The 14413-nt window shown below is 37.1% G+C and overlaps 2 protein-coding genes across 4 annotated transcripts; one reads left to right on the forward strand and one right to left on the reverse strand.

Moving 5' to 3' along the window:
• Positions 1 to 1433: 1433 nt before the first annotated feature.
• On the forward strand, positions 1434 to 5939 carry LOC121247539 (kinesin-like protein KIN-10A). 3 transcript variants are annotated; one of them, XM_041145895.1, is made up of 7 exons: positions 1434 to 2267; positions 3055 to 3210; positions 3281 to 3388; positions 3511 to 3621; positions 3712 to 4125; positions 4234 to 5310; positions 5551 to 5939. In XM_041145895.1, exons 1-7 carry the CDS (start codon positions 1632 to 1634, stop codon positions 5836 to 5838), a joined length of 2790 nt encoding a protein of 929 aa, XP_041001829.1. In that variant the 5' UTR covers positions 1434 to 1631; the 3' UTR covers positions 5839 to 5939. The 3 variants fall into 3 exon arrangements, with proteins under 3 accessions (XP_041001829.1, XP_041001828.1, XP_041001827.1); XM_041145894.1 differs by having other exon boundaries at positions 3511 to 3571; positions 3767 to 5310; XM_041145893.1 differs by having other exon boundaries at positions 1435 to 2267; positions 3712 to 5310.
• A 4726-nt stretch (positions 5940 to 10665) lies between these two features.
• On the reverse strand, positions 10666 to 12003 carry LOC121245787 (metalloendoproteinase 3-MMP-like). The gene has a single exon (XM_041143652.1). The coding sequence runs from the start codon at positions 11949 to 11951 to the stop codon at positions 10998 to 11000; it is 954 nt and encodes a 317-aa protein (XP_040999586.1). The 5' UTR covers positions 11952 to 12003; the 3' UTR covers positions 10666 to 10997.
• Positions 12004 to 14413: the final 2410 nt, after the last annotated feature.

Raw genomic sequence — 14413 nt, forward strand, 5'->3', positions numbered from 1 at the left:
CCTTAAATATTTAAAGCCTACATAGCTTTTAAGCTTCTTACTCATGCAATGGGCTCTATATAAAGCCCATGTGACTTAAGTTTATAATTTGTTTAAACATTAAAGTTAATTGTTAGTATTAATTATTAGCAATTATTAATTTATTAGTATCTAATTATATATTATTATACTATACTATTACATACCTATTTCTAATTATTATATGTTATTATATTAGAATATTACATATTATTCACTATTAACTAGTCAGGTATATTATTTCTATTTTGACTATATACGATAATAATACTATGATGTGTACATATATTAGACTATTAGTCTATTTATATTATAATACAAGTATATTATTTTATAATAATTAACTCATACTACTATAATATTGAATTTCACTATATAAGTTATAGACTTTTTATATGAGTATATATGATAAATATATAAATAATACATATTTTATAACCTGTGTACTAATATCGGAGCCGAAGGTTTAAGTCAGAGGTGGATGTCAGATGATAGAGTTGAAGGTCGGAGTTGAAGTTGGTCAGACAACAGATCCAACTTCGACCCCAACTAAACTAACAAAAAAACCTTCAACTCTAACTCATTTTTATTGGAGCTCCGACTCCGATGTTGCGGAGTTAGTACCAAATTGAATTTTCAAATTTTTGCATAATCCTATTATATTGTTTGATTTTTAGTTTAAAAAATTTAAATAAATCAAAATATTATGTTACTTTTAGATTTCAAAATATTGTTGAATCTTCACGTGGTAATTTTTTCTTTTTTAAAAAGGAAAATTCTATTCTTAAGTAGTGTGTAAAACACACCATAAACATAAGTTAAATAGTAATATTTTATTTGTAAAACTCAAATTATAAAATTTATCTCTCAAATCAAATTATGTCAAATAAATACTACTTAAGTGATGTGAATAGTATACTCTACATACCAACTTGTGAATAAAATAAATCTTTTAATAAATTTTCATAATAATTTATGATTGAACCTAAGAATTTAAAATATTTATTAAACATTCTTAGAATATTTACACGTGGTATTATCGTCGTATCTCAATATGCTATGTTAATTAAAATGATTACTTATGCAGACAATTTTAATTATATATTATGTTGTGATAAGACCAAAATCATTACCCACTAATTTTCAAGGGATAATAACAGGCTTATTAATTCCTGCTGTCCATTTGTTACAATATAATGTATTTGAAATTTTTATTTTTTTAAATATTTTTTTAACATTTTTAATCATTAAGAGAAAATTATAAAAATATACAACTTTACTAATAATCTCTTCTTTAATCATTAAATAAAAATAATATTAAATAAATTAATAAAATTAATAAAATAATAAATAAATTGTAGGATGTTGTAAACTATCATTATCCATTTTCAAGACTCGATTCTCTTGCTGGAATAGTGATCTTCCACGAGTACTGTGATGCCAAAAAAAAAAAAAAAAAAAAAAAAAAAGAATAGACGTTAGGAAGTAACGGCTAGATTTTGGTTTAAACTTCAAAAACTCGTTTCAGATTCCTACCACTCTCTTTCTCTCTCTGCTCTCAAGAATTCCCAAATCGAGCTTGTTCTCTCTATCGAGTCTGGGTTCTCTTTCATATGGCTCCTACGCCATCTTCTAAAGCAAACCAAACCCACCAGACCCATATGAAGACTCCACAATCGAAGCTTCGCATTCATTTCAATGCCACAAAAACAAATCGTTCTCCGAATCTGAACGCAGCGCCCAAAGAAACCCCACAAGACCACCCGGTCGAAGTAATTGGCCGGATCCGCGACCACCCGGATCGAAAAGACAAAGCCGCTTCGGTTTTGCACATCAATTCCAACAACCACTCTATCCGGGTTCGGGCTGATTTTGGCTACCGGGACTTTTGCTTCGATGGGGTTTCTTTGTCAGAAGAAGAGGACCTTGATGTCTTTTACAAGAAGTTCGTGGAGTCCAGGATTAGCAGTGTGAAGTTAGGGGACAAATGTACGATAATGATGTACGGGCCGACTGGTTCGGGCAAGAGTCACACAATGTTTGGGTGCTTGAAGCAGCCGGGGATTGTGTACCGGTCTTTGAGGGATATTCTTGGGGATGCGGAGGAAGAAGTTGATTCCAACGGCGCGCTTGGAACGTTTGTGCAAGTTACGGTCTTGGAGATTTATAACGAAGAAATTTATGATCTTTTGTCGAGCAATGGTGGGGGAGGATTAGGCCTTGGATGGCCGAAGGGCAGTGCATCCAAGGTAATATTCTCTCAGCTTCTTTGATTTTTTTGGTGCTAATTGTATTCTTGTCGATTGGACTTGAGACATGCTTTGTTGTGTTTAAATCTGCAGTTGCTTGCTGATTCTTGAAAGCATCATTTCTTGAATTTTGGTTTTGGATTTCCTTTGTTGGGATTACATTAGGTGGATATTTTAATCTATATTATCTTTTTTTCCTTAATAGATACTCAACTACTGTTATTTGAGGTTTTTATTAATATTGTAGGTCTTACGGCTGTTAATTATTCGGTATAATGAATCAGGAGAATAAAGTGTGTGTACGACACTAGGTCCGTGTATCAATTGTATTTTTGTTTCTTTAAAATCTTACATTGGATTAAATAACTAGGTCAGCTCTGTTGAGTTATTTTATTTTATTTTATTTTATTTTTCGCTTCTCATTGGTAAGTTATTCATGCATCCACTGGCTAGTCTTGAATGAAGAGCATACCTTCTATCCCATTCTCTCTCTCTCTCTCTCCCACACACACACACGCAGCTCCTTGATTATTGGAGTAAACCATGAAAGACGATGCTAATTCAATACAAGAATGCAGGTATATTCATTAAGATTCTGAGTGGCTTCGTTTATTTGAATGATCCAATAATCAAGGAGCATGCTGACGTCAGCGGGTCAAGTTTTTACTGTAGGAACACAGAGACCCTTATAGGAGTGGCTCATCTTCTAGTGATATATTTGAAATGATGAAATCTAAGTGACTCGATGTGGATCTTTGTCGGGAAATATGTAATTCTTTATTTGTAGGTGAAACTTGAAGTAATGGGAAAGAAGGCAAAGAATGCAGCGTATATTTCAGGAAATGATGCCGGAAAGATTTCGAAAGAGATACAAAAAGTGGAGAAGCGAAGGATTGTTAGAAGTACCCTCTGTAATGATAGAAGTTCTCGAAGCCACTGCATGGTAATAGTTCCTTTAGATTTTGCTTATCTTATAAGTGGTTGGAATTCACATGCTTTGCAAATCTGTACAGATAATCCTTGATGTCCCAACAGTGGGAGGACGCCTGATGCTTGTAGACATGGCGGGATCTGAAAATATTGAGCAGGCTGGTCAAATTGGATTCGAGGCAAAAATGCAGGTAAGATTCATCAAAACTGTGTTTATATATCTTCACTGTTCGCTGTTCTTTTTCTATATTTTCTTTAGTAATGATCTCAGAGGTGCAAAACGATGATTTCTGTATTTCCATTGAAATCTCAGACAGCAAAAATCAACCAAGGAAACATAGCATTGAAAAGAGTGGTTGAATCCATTGCAAATGGTGATTCTCATGTGCCATTTAGAGATAGCAAATTGACCATGCTTCTGCAGGTAACTACTCTTCATATTAGTTTCACTCATGGTTGTTTAGATGGTTTATATGAAGTTTTATTAATTAGGTTTTATGCTCTTTCTGTCTAGGATTCTTTTGAGGATGACAAATCAAAAATTTTAATGATACTCTGTGCAAGCCCAGATCCGAAGGAGATACATAAGACGATCTCCACCCTTGAATATGGAGCAAAAGCAAAATGTATTGTCCGTGGCCCTCATATGGCAATTAAGAATAAAATTGGCACTGAAGATTCTTCATCTGCAGTCATTTTGGGATCAAGGATTGCTGCCATGGATGAATTTATCTTGAAGCTACAACGGGAGAACAAACTAAGAGAGAAAGAGCGAAATGAAGCACACAAAGAGCTCTTGAAGAAAGAAGAAGAAGTTGCTGCACTGAGAGCTAGACTTGAGCAATCTGGAGCAAGTGAGGAGGAGATCAACTTAAAGGTGAATGAGAGGACTCAGATTCTGAAACATGAGCTAGAAAAGAAATTGGAGGAGTGCCAACGAATGACCAATGAGTTCGTTGAATTAGAAAGGAGAAGAATGGAAGAAAGGATATTGCAGCAACAAAAGGAAGTTGAAATCCTGAGACAGAGGTTGGAGGAGATTGAGTCTGAGCTATGCCATTCAAGGGATGCAAGTGGTGATGAAAGTGCATCAAAGGACATGGATGGAAGTGGATTTGCCAAAAGATTATTGCGGATATATACCAATGAGGACCCAGGAATGGTAAAATCAATGGATTTGGACATGGATGACCAAGAACCAGTTATTCATGAGGTGAAACATGTTGGCGGATTTGTTTGTAAACCTGCTGGAATCCAAGGTATTTTGGATCATTCTCACCCAGTGGATCATGCTATTTTTGCAACAAAATTGGGGGACAAGGTATGTTTAAGCACGGTATTCGAGGAAGAAGAAGGGGAGGAAGAACAGGAGGAGAGAGTGTTAGATGAAGAAGTGGACAAAGAAATCATAGAGGAAAAGGTATGTACCGTCGATCAGTGTAGCTCTGCAATCAGATTTGAGCGGACACAAACTCAGCGGAGCAGAAGTCCAAGGATAAAAGACTATCTGAAGGATGCATTAGAGGATAGGTTTATGGGGTCAGAATCAATAAGCGAACCAGAAAATGCTAAGGAATCTGCCTCTTCTAGACGATTGAGAATCCAAAACATATTCACGCTTTGTGGTAATCACAGAGAGCTGTCTCAACACATCAGAAACCCAGTACCCAAAAGGAGCGCTGGAACCTCCGATCCTCAATCATCTCCAGTAATGAAAAATGGGGAGGATTCTGTAGTGAATTTAAGTAAGGAAAATTTGGAGGTCCAGAAAAGCGTGCCCATTCCAGGATTTGTAGCAACAAGTCAGGTACCTACTGTAGAGCCACTTACATCAGTTAAAGAAGTGAATGAGCAGAAGTTGGCAGAATCACAGTTGAACAAACCAGTATTTAATGATATGGCTTTGGCTTCAAAGGAGAACTACAACCCCTCATATGATGGCAACAATGCACAGATTGACGTCCATGTGAAATGGGAGGCTTCCAGGGAAAATCCAGGAAAGTTCATTACCACACTGAAGGTGGTAAAGGACGCAAGCCTTGCTGACTTGAGGAAGTTGATTGAAATCCATCTTGGTTCAGACAATCAAGCATTCACTTTTCTTGTGCTCGGTGTATGTTACATTAAAGTTGGCTCTATTTTTTAGCATTCTAAACTTGTTCAAAAAATGCAGAAACCCGTATACACAACAAGTCCTTTTCTTAAAACTATTTTCAATTAGATTGCTTAGAAGATATTGTCATTGAGTAATTTTTCAACCTGTTTTCTTTCTTTCCCTACAATATCCAATAAATCAAACAGAGCATAAGGACTTCTAGATTAATTGTACTCTGTATTGGGTGTGCATATACAGGACCAGACTGGAGCTCCAGTTCCAAGGGAGAAGGAAGGACTGATACAGGCCATCAAACTTCCCCTTTGCAACAAGAAGGTGAATGGCCACTTAGCTTGCTTGAGATCAGCAAAGGGAGTACAATGCCCTAGTCATCTTTCACAAAGTCCGCTCCCATTGAGGCCACTAGAGAACAAATTGCCACTCACCCCAAACTCCCGCTGCTGGCAGCCAGGTGACAGTTTATCACCAAACTACAGTTCCACCCCCTATATTACTGATCGAAGGCATCCGTTTGAGCAACTTTAGTCACGTGTGAACTTTCAAACAGGGTTGTGACGCGCATACCTTTGTATTATAGTAGGCTAACATTGTACCTTAGTGTGTTAATAGTTAAATGTTCTTTCTCAGATCTCCTTTCTGCCACTACCTATGAACTGTTTCTCTGAGTTTGGATATGAATCTGATGATTCCACGTCCTAGTAAAATCTGACTTTTATTTTTGAGAAATTCTAAATGAAAATCTTACACCACACACCTCTACCTAATCAATACGTGATTTGTTATTTTTATCATTCTTTCTTAATGTTTAAATATGTGTATGTTTAAATATAAGGACAAAAATATCAAATCACATGGTAGTTAGGTAGAGGTGTGTGATATCACATAAGGTTTCCTTGTAGAATAACTCTTTATTTTTATCTAGTTTTTGAGGTGTTGAGTGTTAGAAAGGGACTATGCAAATCCGGTGGTTTTTTTCCCAACTATTTTAACATAATTAGTAAAGAAATTCTCACCCTTCTCTAACTATCTGCTGGATACAACAGGTGTTAAAAGTTTAAAATACCAGCGACATTGGTGTCCGTTTCATCCTTTTGAGCTCTATAGTGTATGAGTTTGATTTTTCAGTCAGGGCATGATCCCATACCATATACAGGTTTTTTGGGTTATAAAATACTTGTACAAAAAGATTATGGTAATAATAATGATAATAACTACTGGCCAATAATGCATATACATCTGCATATACAAGTTTCTTTAGCTTTTATAGTCTTGGGTGCATTTTCTAGATTACTGATATCTAGAATATATAAGAGAAGCGCTACAGATATAAAAAGATTATACAAAAGTAAATCATGTAACACTCCATATTTTAGTATATTTTTACTGAAGAATTATTTTTGATTGTTCAAAAATTTATTTTCTTATTTTAAAATTGGTTGGATTTTTTTTTAGTGAGTTTATTTCTATGATTTTAATTTGGTGAAAATTATTTTTATGTGCTTTCCTAATATGTATTTATTGTTATGCATTTAAATTGCTTTTAATATTTAAATTAATTACTGTGTGATTTAATTATTTCAATTTGACTTTACCATTACGTTTGAATTATTTTATTGAACTTATGGTTTTAAAATCGTCTCCGTTGGATCATTTTTCTGACCTAAGTTATGAGGATTGGACCTCATTTCTTTTCCTTCTATTTTTCTTTCCTCCTTTTCTTTTCCCTTTCTTTTCTTTTCCCCCTTATTTCTCCTTCGGCCATCTCCCGCGCGCGACACACTCACTCTCTCTCTCTCTCTCTCTCTCTCTCTCTCTCTCTCTCTCGCCGTGCAATCGTTCCTCACCCAGCCCGTCGCCGTCGCGCCGCCGTGCGCGACACCGCCCACCCTATCCTGCTCCCCATCGGCCGGCGACCTCACCCCACCAACCTCACCTCCATCCGCACCGCCGTTAACCACCACCAGCTCTTCAAAGCCGCGGCGCCACTTTCGCTCCAGCGTCGCCGTCGTGCCACCTCCGGCCACCATCTTCACACCACTTCATCCCCAACCTCTTGGCAACCCATTGGACCCAACCCCACCTCCGATCCGTCACCGGTGAAGCACAACGAAGCCTATCTCCAATTTCGGCATTTTCGGCCTAAAACCACCATTTGTGCCGTCACCCACGGCAAACCACCACCACCACTAGCTTCACCGACCTCCCTAGGCCCTACCCTATCAATCTTGGGTCTTCGTTTGCCTCCGTTTGAAAGTGGGTATTTGTGACCCACGGCCACAGTGTATTTTACACTGTTGCGTTGCTCAGACGTCACTTCTTGCAGCTTTGTGATCCTTCGGAAATTGCTTTATAGCGCTGTAAGTATTTTCTCAAAGAATTTTCGTGATTTAAATGTATTTTTGCACTAACTCATTTTAACTGTGAACTGGTTGGTTATGCCGGACTGAGTTCGAGGAGTTTGGGGGTCGGATGGATTGCGGACGGAGTTGATTGTATGTTTGGTTTGTAATTGGATTGTGTTGACATTTGTTGGATATTGGTATCGTGTCTTGTTCACTGCATTTGCACGCATGTTCATGTTTGTAATTGAAAACTGGATTTTCGCATGATTGCATACATGTTCATGTGTTTATTTGAAAACTAAATTTTCATGTGAGAAATGATTTTTGGGTGTGTTTGAAACGACTGGATTGACTGGTTTGAGAAAAAGGAAAAGAGACTGTAGGGATGGTGGTAAGCAGGGACGGTGGTAGAGTCCCGCCTGTGATTCCCACCTACGTTGCACGCGATAGGGATGGTGGTAAGCAGGGATGGTGGTTGTGTCCGGCCTGTGATTCCCGCCTACGGTGCACACGGTAGGGATGGTGGTAAGCAGGGATGGTGGTATAGTCCCACCTGTGATTCCCGCCTACAGTGTCCAATAAATTGTTGAGTTTTGTGTAAATCATTTTTTGAAAAAATGTTGGATTATATGTTTTGGCTAAAAATGGGATTTTTAGCGTGTGTTAGAAAAGTACGTGTTTTCAGGAAAAATGAGGTTTTGGGATTTGTTAGTTGGTTGCTTTAATGCGTTTTTATCTCGAGGGTTGTTTGGATTATTACTTACCTGCGGTACCGTTTTATGGTATTGCAGATTTTGATACAGATGAGGATGATGAGTCTTAGGCTTTGGCTCCATTGGGAGAGCGATCTGGGATTGCTCTCGTGCATCGATATTTATTATCCTAGTCTTTTATGTATTTATCTTTTGTAATATATTTGGGATGACTGTATAATTTTTTTTAAAGATAAATTATTTTGGATACCTGTATTTAAATTTCTGGTACTTAGTTGACTTATTATATTATCCGCTGTGATTTTTGTTGTACACTTTTGCATGTTGCACACACTTGGGCACATTTCGTTGGGATGCGTGACCCATGTTGTTATCATCCCGATGTCACGATTCTCGCGTCCCTATACGTGGGAGTCGGGGCGTCACAAATCAATCCATAAATTGATGTAGTTTTATGTGATCTGTTAGATTTATTTTATAAAAAACGTAACTTTACAATCTGACGTATTATATTAAGTCACGTTAGTTTGTGAATTTACTTTTGTGTAATTTAAAAGTAATTCATTTATTATTTTTTAGTGTGAAATTAAATAATTGAAAACCTACTTGTTATATTTTAATTTTCTCTTAATTATTTGATGCCACGATTAAAGGCTAATGATTAAAAAGATAGCAGAATAGTATTTTTCATTAGGAATAGATATGGAGTATGTTATCATATCATGCAACGATATCTGTAGACCATATATGCTCCTCGTATGGAAACTACAGAATTTGTTGTGACAAAATTTACTTCTTTTAAGACGAAACATTTTGTGCACAAAGACGGAAAAAAAATATTTTGGTCGAAAAAACATTTTGTGCACAAAGATGGAAAAGAGTATGAATGGATCCCATTTATTTTTCAACGTAAACCCTAATATTAATTATTTTTTTTGTCCTAATAATTATTAAGGTTGAAACTATCCATACATTGACAATTATTAGAGTGTAATCACTACAAGAAAATAGGCTATCTTCAGCGATTTTAAGATCGCCACAAATAAGTACTATTTGCGGCAATTTTATGTCGTTGCAAAATATTGTTACTGTAGCGACATCTTATTTCTATCGAATAGGAAAATCCCACCAATAGATTCTTTTTGCGGCGAACCTTGTTGTCATAAAAGTCATATGCAGCCAATTAATGGTTATTAGCGGCGATTAAAAAGCGCCAGAAATAGTCTTTTACAAAATTCATAAAAATCTGTACAAGACTATTTCCAGCAAATTTTAGTCGCCACAAATAGTCTGTTCCAACCATTCTTGAACTCGTCGAAAACAAGTAAGTTCCATTTTCAGCATAAAATTTTATAAGTTTTTCGGCAAAACTTATTTGCTGGGAAAAAACTATTTATTTGCGTCCAATTAAAATCGCCGTAAAAAGCCTTTAATTCCAGCGCTTTTGATGTCGTCGTGGAGTTTTTACATTAAGGTTCGAAACTGGTCATTTGCGGTGATTTGTTTACATTTTGCGACAGAAAAAATCGCCGCATTAATCAAAAACCAAAAGTTATTTGCTTTTCTAGCAATGTAAATTTAGTTGCAAAAAATGAATTTTAAGCACTTGGCGCTAAAACACCTATTCCCTCACTTTTTTCCCTCCCATCTCTCTCTTCCCTCCATTCTCTACTCTCCTCCGATCTCTACTCTTCATGCCTCCACGTAGCAATCACTGCACGCCGCCGTCAACCCACCGTCACCATCCACCTCTACCATCGTCAGCCAAGCCAGCCAAGCCCCTCTCTCGCAGCTTACTTCTATGCATGTAATCTCTCAGTGGATCTTAAATATTCCAAACTATAGCTAGTAATTAATATATAATCTTGAGTACATATTATTTTTCTTTTAGATTTGTTATTATTTTGTGTTTTTCATTATTAGTTTTCCAGTTTAATTTTTTTTTCCTTGCATCTCCTTAAATTGTTCGCATTTCATAATATTTCTAGCATCTTTCCCTTTTCTCGGCCTTCACGTACTGATCTCGTCCTCGGCCTCATGATCTCCATCCTCACACAACTAAAAAAAAACCATCACCCTTTTTAGTTCACAAGCTTCTTTTGGGATATCAAAAGGGATATGATCATCACAGGCTCAAGGGCGTCCAAGACCAGCTCAAAGCTGGTGGTGCTCTGATTTTTTATTTTTATGGAAAATGAGCCTTTGGTACTCTTAATTTCTAACATCCGAAAATCTATAACTAGGCGTACTGAGGCAAGATCCATGAAAATTTGACAATTGTCCTCAACCATTCCAACTCATTAATTTTCAACTAAACCACCATGCAAGTAAGAAAATAAAATGCACCTAATTACCATACATTATAACTGAGCAAATCAATTCATCTCAGGAGTTATAATTGCCCAAAAAAGATATATATTCACGATTATCTAAATTTGACTTTATTAATAAGGTGAAAATTCAAACTAATGTTTTAGACATAAATCTTAACAGCTAATTTATTAAACTATATCCCTGATCTTCTTGCCAAAACAATGTCACCTACTTCGATCATCGTCGTAGATTATTTTATAAGCAACAAATGCTTTATTCTATAATAATGTATTCCCATTAAATTCTTAGACATTTCTCAAACATTATATAAGGCTTTAATTCCTGCAATATCATCTGCATGCAAGCCTTTAGTCACTCCTGGAGAGATTCTGGGTTCCATGATTGCTCCTTGAACTGAGCTATGCCCGAGTCCAAGAAGGTGCCCAATTTCATGCAAAGCAACTGTCTCCAAGTCATATGCACCCGGGGTAGCACCCACACTCCAGGGCTCATCTGCATCATAATGGAATCTTCCATCTGTTGGAGCAAATGCATGAGCAAGGGTTCCACCAGTTCCATCAAAAGCATTTTCTTTCCCGTCTCCATGATCCCTACTACCAAAACCAATAGTAATATCTGCGTTTGACAAGGCTTGAGCCTGAGAGAACGTGAAGTGGGTGTTTCCTGCCCACGTTCGAAAAGCTTGTGCAACAGGACTCATGGCTTGAGTTGGGGTTCCTGGGAGAAACCCGTAGGTGAGATGATACTTTGAGGTTGGCCACTTTGGGGCGCTTGGGGACATAAAACTATAATGAGAGACAGTATGAAATGAGCCCTTGCGGTGGTGATGCTTTTTCTTGCCCGATTGCATCGAGTTTGTACCATTGATGATATCTGCTACGCCACAACGAGGCAGCATCATCTTTGATACTGTTTTAGCATCCAAAGTTCCAGTGGCCTTTAGATGATAATTTTGCTGGTATGTTTTGACGGCAGATTCTAGGAGTTCATCAAAATCATCATCATTGGCATGGGTGTTGTTTTTGGTTTTGTGATAATAACCAAAGTTTTCAAGATACATTTTGAGGTCATGGATACCATCTAGCTTCTCACCCTTGTGGCATCCCTGAAGATGCTTGAGAAATCCAAAGGGTGATGTTTTTTGGTCAGAAGAGTGAGGTGGAGTTGTTGCATGAGAAAGGAAAGGAATGAGGGCAAGGAGGAGGCCTAGAGTGATCAAGGAGAAGAGGGGAGATCTTTTAGCAGCCATGAGTACTACTAAATGGTGAAATCAAGCAATTAAGGTGTAGGGATGGATGTTGCAGAAGGCTCATGGATTGGATGCTATTTATAGACTGTTAATAACCGTGTCTAGTATGTTATATGTGGCGGGATCATGCATGTGATCTGAATTAATGTGAAAGCAGACCCATTTTTCTTGGGCATATTAGTCAATTTAACATGAAGTATACGTTAATAATTTGGACCAAGTAAAATATTCCATTCACTTAATTTGGACCAAATAATGGAATATATATATATAGGACGCCCAAGGTTTATGAATGAGGAATTGAGGTAAGACCCAAGTCATGCAGTTGGGCAGCCATATATACTCTTCCCATTGCCTTTCCTGGCCTTTTCATACGCGACAAAACATTTCCTTTGGGATGGAAAACTGGAGGCGGCCACGTCGGAATTAATTATCAAATCAAGATTAATCAAATAACGACGTGTCACAAATGCATAATCGGCTTCTAAAATCATCTATTAACATGTTCATGCCTCAGTAAACAAATGTTGTTCATGCCTCAGTAAACAAATGTTTTTACAAACTAGAAAATAAATTAAGAATCAACTATTTTTTAAGAAAATATTGAAAATAATGTTACATTTGAAGAACTGAAAATAGAACAATAGAAAAATAAACTTAAAAAAAAGAATAAAATTAGAAAACAATACTTTAGATTAGAAAATATTATCCATAATTTGAAAAACTAAAATTAGAAAGCCACCATAGGCCTCCAATTTGGTAACTGACCTAATCTAGTTGACCACCAGCTTGTGGCCATCCCTTGGGTGAACATGCCTAGGCTACCCACAAGGTGCATGGTTGGGGGTGACCATGATGCATGGTTTCTTTAGGCAATCGAAGAAAGTACCAATGAAACACCCAAGATACGTCCAAAAACAATTCTATAACGTGTGTGTAAATATATATATATATATATATATATATATATATATCTTATATATAATAAGTGCCAATAAGCAGGCAGGTGTTCGTCCATCTCTTTTTTTCGATTTTATCCTCCATTTTCAATTCATTTTCCCACTCTGTCCCTCGTATATGTTAGTTGTTCGTTTTCTTGTCTTCTTGCCGAGAGCTTTTTCTTCTCTTCTTCTTGAGTCTTCGATCCTTCAGCTTTTCGAAATCTCCTTCTTTCCTTCTGAATCTCCTTCTTTCTTGTGATTCTTAATTTTTTTTTTGTTTTCCACCGTTTCACCACTCTTATCAAATTCTGAATTTTCTTTTTTGTTTTGTCCCACCGCCTTCACCGCTTGCCACTTGGTATTAGAGTGATTTTCATCTTCTTTGATCGCGGTCTATGTTTCTTGGTTCAGGGTGTCTCTTGTCTTCTTGTCGAGAGCTTTTTCTTGTTTTCTTGCTTTTGGTTTCATCTTTCTCCAATTCCTGTGATTCTGGTTTTTTTGCCCTTTTTGTTTTCCACCGCTTTCACCGTTCTTATCAGATTTTGAATTTTTTTCCCGACCACTTGCCGCTTGGTATAAGAGTGATAATTCCCTCGATTCGTCTCCTTTTTACTCTCAGTAGCTCACAGCGACGCCACTCGCTGCCACCATTCACAGCTATTTTGCCTGCAACACCGAAGTCCAGCTGTGTCCAAATCTATCTAGATCTACAACGAGAGCTACCAAGACACCCAAATCCGTCATGAGACCCACCACGCATGGAGGATATTCACCAACAAGAGCCCTCGTTCGCCTCAAACACGCCCTCACCATGGCTGATTCTTCCACCATCATCTGGCTTCAGAGCCATCAAATTTAATAGTGGAGGCTTCATCTCTCTCTCGCTCTCTCTCTCTCTCTCAAATTTACCAAGATATCATTATTGTTTTTCTCTTTATTTTGTTTCTTGTGCGAGCGATTGATTATTCAGTTTCACTCGATGTCGTTTTGTGGGTCAATGATCACATTTATGAAACTGTTATGACAAGAACTAGGTGGTGAGCCACCAAAGTCTTCCCTGGGCTCAAGCATTGACACATAGTATGGTTCTCTCGACGCATTGATTCAGAAAGTCAATGTAGAAGGTGCTCCTTTGCAAGGCTCTGTATAGGTTATAAGCGTTCAAAATTTTTTTTTAGCTATTCTCTGAGTTACATCAAATTTAGAATATATTGGATGGATCTCATAAATCAATTAATGGGGAACTATATAATTAATTGAATTCTGGACAGTGGCTTGCTCTGGCTAAAGAGCGGAAGCAGCTCTCAGTTGAAACCACTGCAGACCAGGTATGGTCATCAGAGCTATGCTGTTTAAGTCATTGTTTAAGGAATATAGATGCATGTTATGTGCCTGAGTAGTTTGGTGCTACTTGTAGTTGAGACTTAAAGCACATTTTTACTACTGTGTGCGCATTTATGTGAAAATGGTAATTCAATGGTGAATACTAAAATATTTTAGGTGGTAGAAAATCGAGATGAA

Source organism: Juglans microcarpa x Juglans regia, chromosome 1S (assembly GCF_004785595.1).
Source record: "Juglans microcarpa x Juglans regia isolate MS1-56 chromosome 1S, Jm3101_v1.0, whole genome shotgun sequence".
NCBI lineage: Eukaryota > Viridiplantae > Streptophyta > Magnoliopsida > Fagales > Juglandaceae > Juglans > Juglans microcarpa x Juglans regia.